General features: G+C 40.3%; 1 protein-coding gene across 1 annotated transcript in view; it reads left to right on the forward strand.

Moving 5' to 3' along the window:
- The window catches only part of SLC2A2 (solute carrier family 2 member 2), a 34,501-nt gene extending 22,287 nt beyond the window's left edge, over positions 1-12,214 (forward strand). Inside the window, exons 8-11 of the mRNA XM_051818782.2 lie at positions 2,559-2,663; positions 7,099-7,200; positions 7,847-8,050; positions 8,134-12,214. Of these exons, the coding sequence (XP_051674742.1) occupies positions 2,559-2,663; positions 7,099-7,200; positions 7,847-8,050; positions 8,134-8,334 (612 nt within the window). The 3' untranslated portion in view covers positions 8,335-12,214. The remainder of the gene's footprint in view (positions 1-2,558; positions 2,664-7,098; positions 7,201-7,846; positions 8,051-8,133) is intronic.
- The last annotated feature ends 312 nt before the right edge of the window (positions 12,215-12,526 follow it).

Genomic DNA, 12,526 nt, shown 5'->3' on the forward strand with positions numbered 1-12,526 from the left:
ATATTTAGACAAAGTCATGGTCAAAGTGAAAGTTCACTCCTCCCTTCAGAGAAAGATACCTCCTTCTTTGATGGCCTGTTCTTTCTTTCTTTCTTTTCTTTCTTTCTTTCTTTCTTTCTTTCTTTCTTTCTTTCTTTCTTTCTTTCTTTCTTTCTTTCTTTCTTTCTTTCTTTCTTTCTTTTTTTTGCCAGAGTGTCTTGGCTTTCCATGCCTAAAATACTCTCATGGGCTCTTCAGCCAGATCCGAATGCCTTAAGGGCTGATTCTGAGGCCAGAGTGCTGTTTAGGACATCTGCCATTCTATGAGTCTGCTGTGTATCGCACTTCCCATGTTGGATCGTTCTCTCCCTTTTTTATTCTATTGGTTAGTATTTGTTTGTGTGATCCCTTTGACTCTTAGACCTATCAGTGTGATCAATTGTGAACTGAAATTGATGACTTGGACTAGTGAGGTGGCATTGGTACATGCCACCTTGATGGGATTGAATTGGAATCCCCTGGTATGTTTCTAACTCTACCATTTGGGGCAAGTCAGCTTGAGCATGTCCCAAATTGTACATCTCTTCCTTCTCTTATTCCCACTCTTATATTTAACAGGGATTACTTTTCAGATAAATTTAAACACCCAAGAATAATTGTGTGTTAATTACAGAGTTCAACCAATAGTATTAAGTAGAACAAAAAAATACTAAGAGGGATAAAGTATTAAGTTGTACATCAACAGTCAGGACAAGGGCTGATCAAGTCACTGTTTTTCATAGTGTCCATTTCACTTCAACGGGTTTCCTTTCTGGTGATTGGTTAGTTCTCACTGATCAGGGAGAACATATGATATTTGTCCCTCTGGGACTGGCTTATTTCACTCAGCATGATGTGTTCCAGATTCCTCCATTTTGTTGCAAATGACCAGATTTCATTGTTTTTGACTGCTGCATAGTATTCTATAGAGTACATGTCCCATAATTTCTTTATCCAGTCTACTGTTGATGGGCATTTGGGTTGATTCCAGGTCTTAGCTATTGTGAATTGAGCTGCAATAAACATTAAGGTGCAGACCGCTTTTTTTGTTTGCCAATTTAACTTCCTTTGGGTAAATTCCAAGGAGTGGTATGGCTGGGTTGTATGGTAGGATTATATTCAGGTTTCTGAGGAATCTCCAGACTGACTTCCATAGTGGCTTGACCAGTTTGCATCCCACCAACAGTGGGTTAGTGTCCCTTTTTCCCCACATCCTCACCAGCATCTGTTGTTGGTGGATTTTGCATGTGAGCCATTCTGACCGGGCTGAGGTAAAACCTCATTGTGGCTTTGATTTGCATTTCCCTGACTGCTAGTGTCCTAAACATTTTTTTCCTGTGTCTGTTGGCCATTTGGCCATTTCCTCTTTTGAAAAATGTCTATTTAGGTCCTTGGCCCATCTTTTAAGTGGGTTGTTTGTTTTGTTGTTGTGGGGCTTCTTGATCTCTTTGACTTTTTAAAAAGATTTACTTATTTATTTGAAATGCAGAGTTAGAGGCCGGTGCTGTGGCATAGTGGGCTAAGCTGCTGCCTGCAGTGCTGGCTTCCCATATGGGCACCAGTTCGAGTCTCTGCTATGGTCTGGGAAAGAAACTGGAATGAAATGCAGAATTAGAGAGAGAAGAGAAACAAAAAGAAATGGTTCATCCACTGGTTCACTGCCCAAATGGCCACAATGGCAGGAGCTGGGCCAACCCAAAGTCAGGAGCTTCTTGTGGGTCTCCCACGGGGGTGCAGGGGCCCAAGAATTTAGGCCATTCTCTGCTGCTTTCCCAAGCACATTAGCGGGGAGCTGGATTGGAAGCAGAGCAGCCAGCACTTGAACCAGCACCATATGGAATGCCGGCACTGCTGCAGGTGGCAGGTTAACCCCTGTTAATCCACAGTGCTGGTCCTCATAAATAACTTTCAAAAGGACTATTAGGAAAGCTGTGAACCAGGTTCCTCCATCGCTATTGAGACTAATGGACATTTTTGGGCTAAACTCAAGAGCAATCAGAAGTTGTATACATGCTGGTGAGTTTACAATTGTTGTCACTTCAGAAAACTGTTTGGCGATGTCTTTCAAGGCTGAGCATTATGCATACACGATGGCCCAGTAATTCTATTCCCAGGTATAATAAATATATATATATATATGTATACTACACCAAAAGGAGGGTTAGAATGTTCATAACAATACTATTTATAAGCAGCCTAAATGGCCATTACCTAAATACTCAGCGAGAGTCAAAAGAGTAACTACATTGTGGTACATCAATGAAGCAAAATAATACATGGTAATGATAAAGAATACTCTACAAGGGAAAGAAACAATAGGTATGATTCTCACAAAAGTACTAATGAACCAAAGAATCCAGACATTTATATCAAGTACAAGACTAGAAAAAATTTATTTATGACATCAGAAGTTGGAAAAGTAGTTTCCTTGGGAGAATGTATAAGGAGAAATTTGAGTATAGGAGGTTTCTGAAGGCTGGGACTGAGTTATTTCTTGATCTGGTCTTCTTGACTAAGGACAAACTGTTTTTACTTTGCAGATCTTTTACTACTCAACCAACATTTTTCAGAAAGCTGGGATCAGGAAACCTGTTTATGCAACCATTGGAGTAGGTGCTATCAACACAGTTTTCACTGCTCTCTCCGTAAGTCAATACGTAAACACTGTGCTTATCTCTTGGTGCAGACATGGGGTAGAAAATTTGTGATCTAGAAGTTATTGGATGACTTTTGTCCATGTGCCCTGGAGGTGTAGAACTAGGTGGTTCATGGGCAAAGCCCTATTTCAATAAGCAAATACTGCATTTAGATGGACATAATTAAGAAGATAGATTACTGGCTCTCTCCACAGCGGGGGTGCCACTTAGTCACTCATTCGAGAATTAAAAACTCAGTTACAGACACAGAGAACTTTTTATTTGTGTAAATCACTGGCCTCTTCCTCTAATGCTCTATTGTTTTATTGTATTTAAACCCCTTGTGATCAGCCAATGGCTTATCATTTTTATCAATATTGGACTGTCTGCCTATGTTGTTCCCTTCCATGGTTGAAATTTTTTTCATACTGATGTCTTTGAGAAACACTTTAAAACATAAAAAATAAGGTCCTCTCCAATAGCTGTCCAACCTGTAAGTAGAAGTAAACTGACTCAACAAATTCCCATGGTGTTAGGTCACTGGGCAGAACTTCAGGGAGTGGTTTGTGCTGCCGCATACCAGTATGTGAGATATTGTGAGTGGATGGAGTGTAAGTGGCATTAAACTAGAAACTTTATTTTTCATTTTCTGATAAAGCAAAGAGATCATAGACTCTTCTTAATACTAGGTATCTTAAAAATTGATTCAAGGGCCGGCGCCGTGGCTCACTAGGCTAATCCTCCACCTTGTGGTGCCGGCACACCGGGCCGGTCTAGTCCCGGACGGGGCGCCGGATTCTGTCCCGGTTGCCCCTCTTCCAGGCCAGCTCTCTGCTATGGCCCAGGAGTGCAGTGGAGGATGGCCCAAGTGCTTGGGTCCTGCACCCCATGGGAGACCAGGAGAAGCACCTGGCTCCTGGCTTCAGATCAGTGCAGCGCGCCGGCCGCAGCGGCCATTGGAGGGTGAACCAACGGAAAAGGAAGACCTTTCTCTCTGTCTCTCTCTCTCTCTCACTGTTCACTCTGCCTGTCAAAAAAAAAAAATTGATTCAAGGCCAGCACAGAGGCTCAACAGGCTAATCCTCTGCCTGCGGCACCAGCACCCCAGGTTCTAGTCCCGGTCAGGGCACCGGATTCTGTCCCGGATGCCCCTCTTCCAGGCTAGCTTTCTGCTATGGCCCGGGAGTGCAGTGGAGGATGGCCCAAGTGCTTGGGCCCTGCATCCCATGGGAGACCAGGAGAAGCACCTGGCTCCTGGCTTCAGATCAGTGCAGCGTGCTGGCCGTAGTGGCCATTGGGGGTGAACCAACGGAAAAGGAAAACCTTTCTCTCTGTCTCTCTTTCTCACTGTCCACTCTGCCTGTCAAAAAAAAAAAAAAAAAAAAAAAAAAGATTCAGTATCTTGAAATACTAACATTTAACATAATCATCTAAGAAATAAAATAGACTACAAAAAGTACAAAAACTTCCCAACTAAGACAATTCATTCTAAAATGAGAGCAATTGGGCTCATTTTAATCTTTGAATACAGAATATTCAAAAAGCTTCTGTTTTTCAGTTTTGCTTACAATACTATACTCAGTATATTTTAGCCACGTGTTTTCTGGCTGTGCACATGGACTTTTAACTGTTACCTTAGCATGGTCAATAAATGAAAGCCTTGCTACCTAGATCAAAAGGCAGGTTTGTGCAGATCACATTCCACAGCACTAACCTAGGAGAGAGACTGAGGGATAGACAACACGGGACACCAGTGGTTCTGCAGACCTGTCTTTACAGATAATGCCTGTCCCAGTCCAAAGGGCACACTAAGTCAATGAGAGCCTCTCAGTAGGAAGCAATCCAAGGGACTACTCACCATTTGGTTCCCTGGAATAACATTTTACAAATCCCACTTTAACATATGTTTGTAAAATAGATATTATTAAAACACTGTGCATACTAAGTTGGCTATGTAAAGCACCAAGTTGTCAAAACTGGGTGACCCACATTCTGAGAAAATCTAAAGAGAAAACTTGTGTAGAATTTTTTCTACCTTGCCCCTAACACCACTGGAGTTAGAAGAGTTGTTTTATTTAAAATGATGTTGTAATTATCTTGAATATACCTTTTAGAGTTCATCCTTTGGTTCTGTGAAGTTTTTGAGCAGGTGACTGACAGAATAAGAAATAAGTTCTAACAATATAATTACTCTTCTAGAACTACAGATAACATTAGGATTTTTTTTTTTTTTGCTTTGAGAGAGAAAGGGAAGGAAACACTGAGAGATATAGAGAGAGAGTTCTCTTCCACTGGCTCACTCCTCAAAAGCTGGCAGCCAGTCTAAGTGTTCTTCATGAGTAGTAAGAACTCAACCACCTGTGCCATCATCACAGCCTCCCAGGGTCTGGATCAGCAGACCGGAGCCAAGAGCCAAAGGCAAGCATTGAACCTAGCCACTCCAATATGGGAAATGGGCATCTAAACCAGAGATTTAACAGCAAGGCTAAATACCAAACAACAGACAACATTTAAAAATGTTTAATTATATTCATTTTTGAAAAGCTATTTTAAAGTTCAGAAAATGCAAAAAGAATAGTAACTTACTATACTACTTTCCCCAAAATTGACCAGTGTTAACATATTCTGTGTATCCTTTCAAATAAAGATATGCAAATAGAAGTATGTATGATTAATGCTTCGCCAATTTAGAATGAACATAATCAGGTTTTTTTGCTTGTTTTCTGAATCAGTATTTGGCAGGGGGTAGAAGAGATTTTACCAATGTCACACTAAATTATGTTCCACATGCTATATTTTATTCCACACTAAGGGACTAGTAGAAGAAAGCGTGAAAACTTGAGAGGAAACAAAACAGAGGAATATAGATGGGACTGGGAGGCAGGACAGCTTTGGGGAGAAGCTATTGCTCCCAAACTCCAACCAGGCACCCAGGAGTACTCCCCCAGTCATCGACCTCGTCACATACCTCCCCAACTTCACCCCAGCTTCAAGAAGAATGTTCAACTCAATATTCCAAACATGCAGTTTTAAAGTTTATTGCCTAATAATTTTTCAGAAACAAAAGAAACATGTAGTAAGAGCTCCTTATTCATGCAGAAATGTTTATTTTCTTGGTAGGTTGATAGGGTGTCATCACGCCAACTTTGAAAGTCATAACTAAAGAGTCAAAACACACAGTTGTTCACAGAGTTCATAAAAATTCATATGATGAAGAAATTATGCACAGGCTTAAAAATTCTTTGCATCAAAATCAACTTATAATTCTATTTCCCATGGCATTATTTTGAAATTCTTCATTTGGAGAAATGCTATGAATTTGAGAAAGGTTTGCTTTTTCCCATTCTTGCTCAATAAGTAAACCTGGGCTCTTTGCTTAATACCATCCTATCTGCAGTGATTTGAAACTCTCCCATGAATGTGCTTCTGGGATGAAAGGGGCTTTCCTTGCAGAGTAAACATGCCTCAGGTATCTCCAGAGCCAGAGCTCATTATACTAAGGGTATTGGCTTGCTGTTGATTTACTGATAGACTGATGAGCCTAGCCAAGAGTTACTCATTGAGATGAGAAACTATGACAGGTAGGGGTGTGTGGGGTTGGGGGGAAGAGACTGACTCAACAGCCTTAGCAGTATTCCAAGGACCAGGCAATAGTCTTATTCCACCAACTCTGATCTTGGCTAGTTGTAAATATTAAACATTAATGCAAAGGTCCATAGGTAGACCCAATGAAGTCAGTGACTATCTCCTCAATTAGGGTAAGAAAGTACTTTAACCTTCTGCTTTGACGTCTTATCTTTTTAAATGAACAGTCCACTCCCAGCAGCAGGTACATTTAAGTACACCAGAAAAATACAGACCTGACAATTTTAGGACAATGATCAAATTCCTTATGTTTCCAAATGAGTAGGCAGAATTTGATTCTATTAAGCAGTGAGAAAGCTGATAAGAAGAGTTGACACCAGAGCAGTCATACTGTTTCAGGTCCCTGCGGTGCACACACTTTTGTAATTATAGCCATGGATAATTATCAGAAGTGAAATTAAAGTCACTTTAAAAGGAAGACCCTTCAGATTTCAAATGTGCAGGACATCTATTGGGAGAGGTCTAAGATGTACAGCCTCAGAATATTGTATTTAAGGTGATAATCCAAGAATGCTGGTAACACTGTGGTCTACTTCTAGAAGAGCCTTATTCAATTCAAAGTGACTAAATTAAGCAGTATTTGTTCATTAACCATTCACCGAAATGAGCTCTGTCACCTGGGGCAATAGTCTCTCCCCACCTCAGTCTCACATCTGTAAAATGGAACAACAGCACTGCCTCCTCCCCACTGTATAAATGAAAAGGACCTCTTTCATAGTAAAAATGACTTAAGTCTAAGTATAGAGCTAATATATTTCAGGTCAAAAAAACCTGATGATGTTTTTAAAAACATTCCCAGGTATTCCTTGTGGAGAAGGCTGGGCGACGTTCTCTGTTTCTGATCGGAATGGTTGGGATGTTTTTCTGTAACATCTTCATGTCCCTGGGACTCGTGCTACTGGTAAGTCAGTTGACTACTCTGATATGTGACAGAACACCTGTGCTTTAGTTTAAAGTACTTTGTATGTCAAAGCATCTGAGATGGACTTATGAGATAAATTCAGGAGAACAGCATATAACACAAAGAATTGTGTTATAAGGAGAACTCATTTCTTGGGTTTAAACTCTGGATATCAGCATGTCGATTGTTTTTTACCCAGGGAGGCAGTAGGGCCACATCAGAGCACAGGCTGTGGGGTGTCCCCACCCGGGCTCTAAGGCTAGCTCTGCCAGTATGACCTTGGGCAAGTATGTGAACTGTGCCCAGCCTGGTGTCCTCATCCACTGCTTCACAAGGAATTAGACATCTTGTCTAGTAATCTTGGTGTGAGTAGGAGCAAAGGCCACCAGATGCTTGCCTTGCCCCTTTCAGAGGAAAACAGTGACTAAGGACCCCATAAAGTCCTAATCCAGAGGATTTCCTCCGGTGGAGCTCAAAAGATGTAAGCACGATTCAGTCTAGAATAACCTGTACTTCAATGAATATAAACACATTAGGAAGAGAACTATGTCCATCTCTAAGCTCAGTGGACACCTTCTTTATAGATAAAGGAAAAAGCAGCCATGATCCTAGGCTCACTTTTGTTTCCATTTGGTTTTTCCCTCAGGATAAGTTCACGTGGATGAATTATGTGAGCATGGTAGCCATCTTCCTCAATGTCAGTTTCTTTGAAATTGGGCCAGGCCCAATCCCCTGGTTCATAGGGGCAGAGCTTTTCAGTCAAGGACCACGCCCAGCTGCCTTAGCACTCGCTGCCTTCAGCAACTGGGTCTGCAACTTCCTGGTGGCCCTGTGTTTCCCGTACTTGGCGGTAAGCAGCCTGATACTGTGCAGACCCAGGAATCAGAAGACAGCCACACAGAGAATAACTGGATCTCTTTGTTCTCTCCCCAGGAATTCTGTGGGCCTTATGTGTTTTTCCTCTTCTCTGGAGTGGTCTTGGGTTTTACCCTATTCACATTTTTTAAAGTTCCAGAAACCAAAGGAAAATCTTTTGAGGAAATTGCTGCAGAATTCCGAAAGAAGGGCAGATCGGCCGAACGACCAAAGCCCGCGGTTGAAATGGAATTCCTTGGTGCTACAGAGACTGCATAAAGATAACCTGCTTTTTTATATGAACAAAACAGGAAGGAAACTGTGTTTTTAAGTGATTCCTTGAGAATTTTATATCTACATCTTCAAGTATTGTTTTATTTGTTAAGAGCCTTTATGGGCTCTGATCAGAAATGTCATCAAATATTACCACAGAAAGTATTATTTTATGTTAGAGAATCTATTTTTGATGATAGATTCTATGACTAAGTAAATCAAAAAGGTCAGCTCATTTCACTGCACTAATGGGCAAACATGTTCCAATGTTCCCAGCCCTGTTTTTATAACAAGTGTCTTCTGAAGTTTTGAAATTGAAGAAATTTTAATGTATCATATTTTTGCTTTGTTAAATATCTAAGAAATCTGAAGATACAACTAATATTTATATATTTGAATAGTATTAAATAGGACTTTTCTTACCCAAAGCTCCCAAACTAAAGGAGGTATAGCTAACAGTACTAAGATTCACATGAAAATTGAATTTTCAATTTCTCTTACTCAAATTTTTTTTTTTTTTTTTTTGACAGGCAGAGTGGACAGTGAGAGAGAGAGACAGAGAGAAAGGTCTTCCTTTGGCTGTTGGTTCACCCTCCAATGGCCGCCATGGCCGGCGCATCGCGCTGATCCGAAGGCCAGGTGCTTCTCCTGGTCTCCCATGGGGTGCAGGGCCCAAGCACTTGGGCCATCCTCCACTGGGCCATAGCAGAGAGCTGGCCTGGAAGAGGGGCAACCGGGACAGAATCCAGCGCCCTGACTGGGACTAGAACCCTGTGTGCCGGTGCCGCTAGGCGGAGGATTAACCTATTGAGCCACGGCCCCAGCTCAACTTTTTTCTTATTAGAACTTTTATGTTCTTTAAACTTCTATTTTTATGTGGAATGTTTTATTTAATATGTTAAATATGCTTTAAAAGAAAAACTTTTTTTTGGCCGGCATACCAAAAATCTTTAAGTACTAAGTAAAAAATATTTTAGTTCCTTTGTTGGATGAGCAAATGATTTTTGCAAGATTAAATACTAAAATGTTTGTACCTGGTCATACAGCCTGAGTTACCAGTTAATATTATATTATAATATTATATTAATATTATAAAACCATATTAATTCCTTGATTATTCAATCTTTTAGTTATATTTTATTTTGCTTTTTAGTTGAGCACAGCCAGGTGTTCTGAGCTGTATTATAAAATATCTAAAACAATAAAGACATTGTACATTGTCCCATGTTATATCACTCTAACTTTAGGAAATCTGAAGTAAAAGATTTCTCTCTTAAGAAAATGTTTTCTAAATTATTATTTCTCAAAACCAGTTGAAAAGGTAGGGTTGGAGGATTCCTAAAAGTGGGCTCCTAAAACTTCATGAATGTTCATTTTCAAACTAAAACAAACTCCCTATTTAATTTGCCCAGAAAGACTGCATTCCCTAATATAAAATAAGTATACCCTTTAACATTTTCTTGTAGGTCTTAATAGTACACAGATTTCGTCTGAAATGCTTTCTTGTCTAACCCCTGTACAAGTATGATTTTTCTCCTAGCTTGTTCAAAGCATAAAAATTAGACTTTTTGGTCTGGCCACTTACCTGGTACATCTAGCCATTGCTCTCAAGACATGCAAGAAGGGGACTTTTTTTATTTTTTTAAGATGTATTTTGGGGAGTGCTGTGGTATAGGGGGTAAAGCCGCCACCTGCAGTGCCAGTATCCCATATGGGCACCGGTTCAAATCCCAGCTGCTGCACTTCTGATCCAGCTCTCTGCTATGGCCTGGGAAAGCAGTAGAAAATGACCTAAGTCCTTGGGCCGCTGTACCCATGTGGAAGACCCAGAAGAAGCCCCTGGCTCCTGGCTTTGGATCAGCACAGCTCCGGCTGTTGCAGTCATCTGGGGAATGAACCAGTGTCCGGAAGACCTCTCTTTCTCCCTCTGCTTCTCTTTTTTAAGATTTATTTATTTATTTATTTGGAATGCAGAGTTACAGAGAAAGGAAAGAGAGATCTTTATCTGTTTGGTTTACTTCCTTAATTGCCATAACAGCAGAGACTTGGCCAGGCACAAGCCAGGAGCCTGAAACTTCATTGGGTCTCCAATGTTGCAGGCAGGGGCCCAAGTACTAGGGCCATCTACTGCTGCTTTTCTAGATGCATTAGCAGGGAGCTGGACCGGAAGTGGAATAGTTGGGGCTGGAAAGGGCAACCATATGGGATGCTGGTGTCTTGGCCTGTGGTTTAACCTGCTGCATTATAACACCGACCCCAGAAATTTATTTTAAGAATTAATTATTTATTTGAAAGGCAGAATTACAGAGAGGCAGAGAGAGAGAGAGAGAGAGAGAGAGAGAGAGAGAGAGAAAGGTCTTCCACCTGATGGTTCACTCCCCAGATAGCCACAACAGCTGCAGCTAACTGGATCTGAAGCCAGGAGCTTGGAGCCTCTTCTGGGTCTCCCACGTGGGTGCAGGGGCCCCAGGGGTTGTGCCATCTTCTATTGCTTTCTCAGAACACAGCAGGGAGTTGGATCAGAAGTGGAGCAGCCAGGTCTCAAACTGGTGCCCATATGGGATGCTGGCACTGTAGGCAGCGGCTTTACCCGCTACACCACAGCACTGGCCCAGGGAGATGGTTTTATCTAACTTCCTCCTCCCTACTTTCTGTGCCATGGTCTAAACCGTAATGCATGCTGACATACAGTAAGACACTGTTTCTCTCCCACCCCAACTTAGGGAAATCACAGTATAATAGAAATCGAAGACGCTTTGAGTTTTAGTATGCACCTCTGTGTCTTTTGACTTCCATAAACCTGGATTTTGGGTCCTTTCTTGTAAAATGGGCATAAAAATGTCACCTACCTCAGATCTGCTATGACTATTAAAATATTAAGCATAGTGCCTGGTACAAAGAGGTATTCAATAAATGTTACCTAGAATTACTATTCACAGAGATAGTGTTGGCATAAAGGAGTATCATATGTAATATAGTTACAAATTTTTCTTTTGAAAAAAAGTAGCTTTATAAGTTCAAAATAATATTTTTTTAAGATTTAAAAGCAAGAAAGTCAGAGGCCTCCAGCCAGAGTGGCATGGAGGGGGGCTCCAAGAGAGGCAAAACCCAAAGGGGATGGTGGTATTGGGGTTTTCAAGCACAATTTTGGGGAAGAAAAAAAATTTATCAGCTAGACATTCAGTTTACAAGGTGGGAACAAACCAAAATAATATTTTCTTAATTCAGAAACAATCCCATAACATTAAGGAAATGGAAAGAACCAGGAGATATAAGACAATCTAATTCCTAAATCCAAACTTGCTATTTCTCAGTAAGTTTATTAGAATTTTTATTGTATTTTTATAACTTTTGCCTAAGTTATGTCATTTTAAGGGATCCCTATGTAATATTATTTCTTTGGATAATACTAAGTACAAATAAAATGCTGTATATCAATTTTAAATATAATTTGATATATTTGTCAGTTTGTCACAGGACAAGATCAAAGTTGTTAATAATTCTCAAAAATTGCAAAAGTGTTACATAATGTAAATCAGTGTGTATGCATAAACTGCTTCTTTTTCATAGCTTACTTGTTGCCTGTTTAGCAAATAATGCAGTGGTAAGGCAATATCTTGTGCTTACAGCATTTAAGCAGAAGTGATAAGTTGTGTAAAAAAACTACCTATCTCTATCTTTATCTATCTATCTGTATATATCTATCTAAATTTTCCTTACAATTTTCTATTAGTGACATGGGCAGAAAAGGTTTATAGCTAACCACTCTTAGCCATCTGCTATTTGGTGCACGTTAAAAAAAGAACTATCAAGAAAAGAAACTGCTTTTATTTAAAATATATATACACTATAATTTTATGTCAATAAATGTATTTATGAATGTTTAGTGTTGCTTCATTTCATATAGAAAATCAATTTTAAAATTAATACTTCTTTATTATAGTATCATTTCCTTCTCACAGTTTTCCCTATTCTCATTTTTATTTTAAAAAATACAAATCTTTTAAGCTAAAATTTTACTCCCATCTGGCAGTTGTCTGACTATAAGTAGTAGAAAAAAACTAATCCCGGAGCCGGTACTGTGGTGCAGTGGGTTAATGCCCTGGCCTGAAGCGCCGGCATCCCACATGGGCGCCGGTTTGAGACCCGGCTTCTCTACTTCCAATCCAGCTCTCTGCTACGGACTGGGAAAGCAGTA

Source organism: Oryctolagus cuniculus, chromosome 4, assembly GCF_964237555.1.
Source record: "Oryctolagus cuniculus chromosome 4, mOryCun1.1, whole genome shotgun sequence".
Taxonomy (NCBI): Eukaryota; Metazoa; Chordata; class Mammalia; order Lagomorpha; family Leporidae; genus Oryctolagus; species Oryctolagus cuniculus.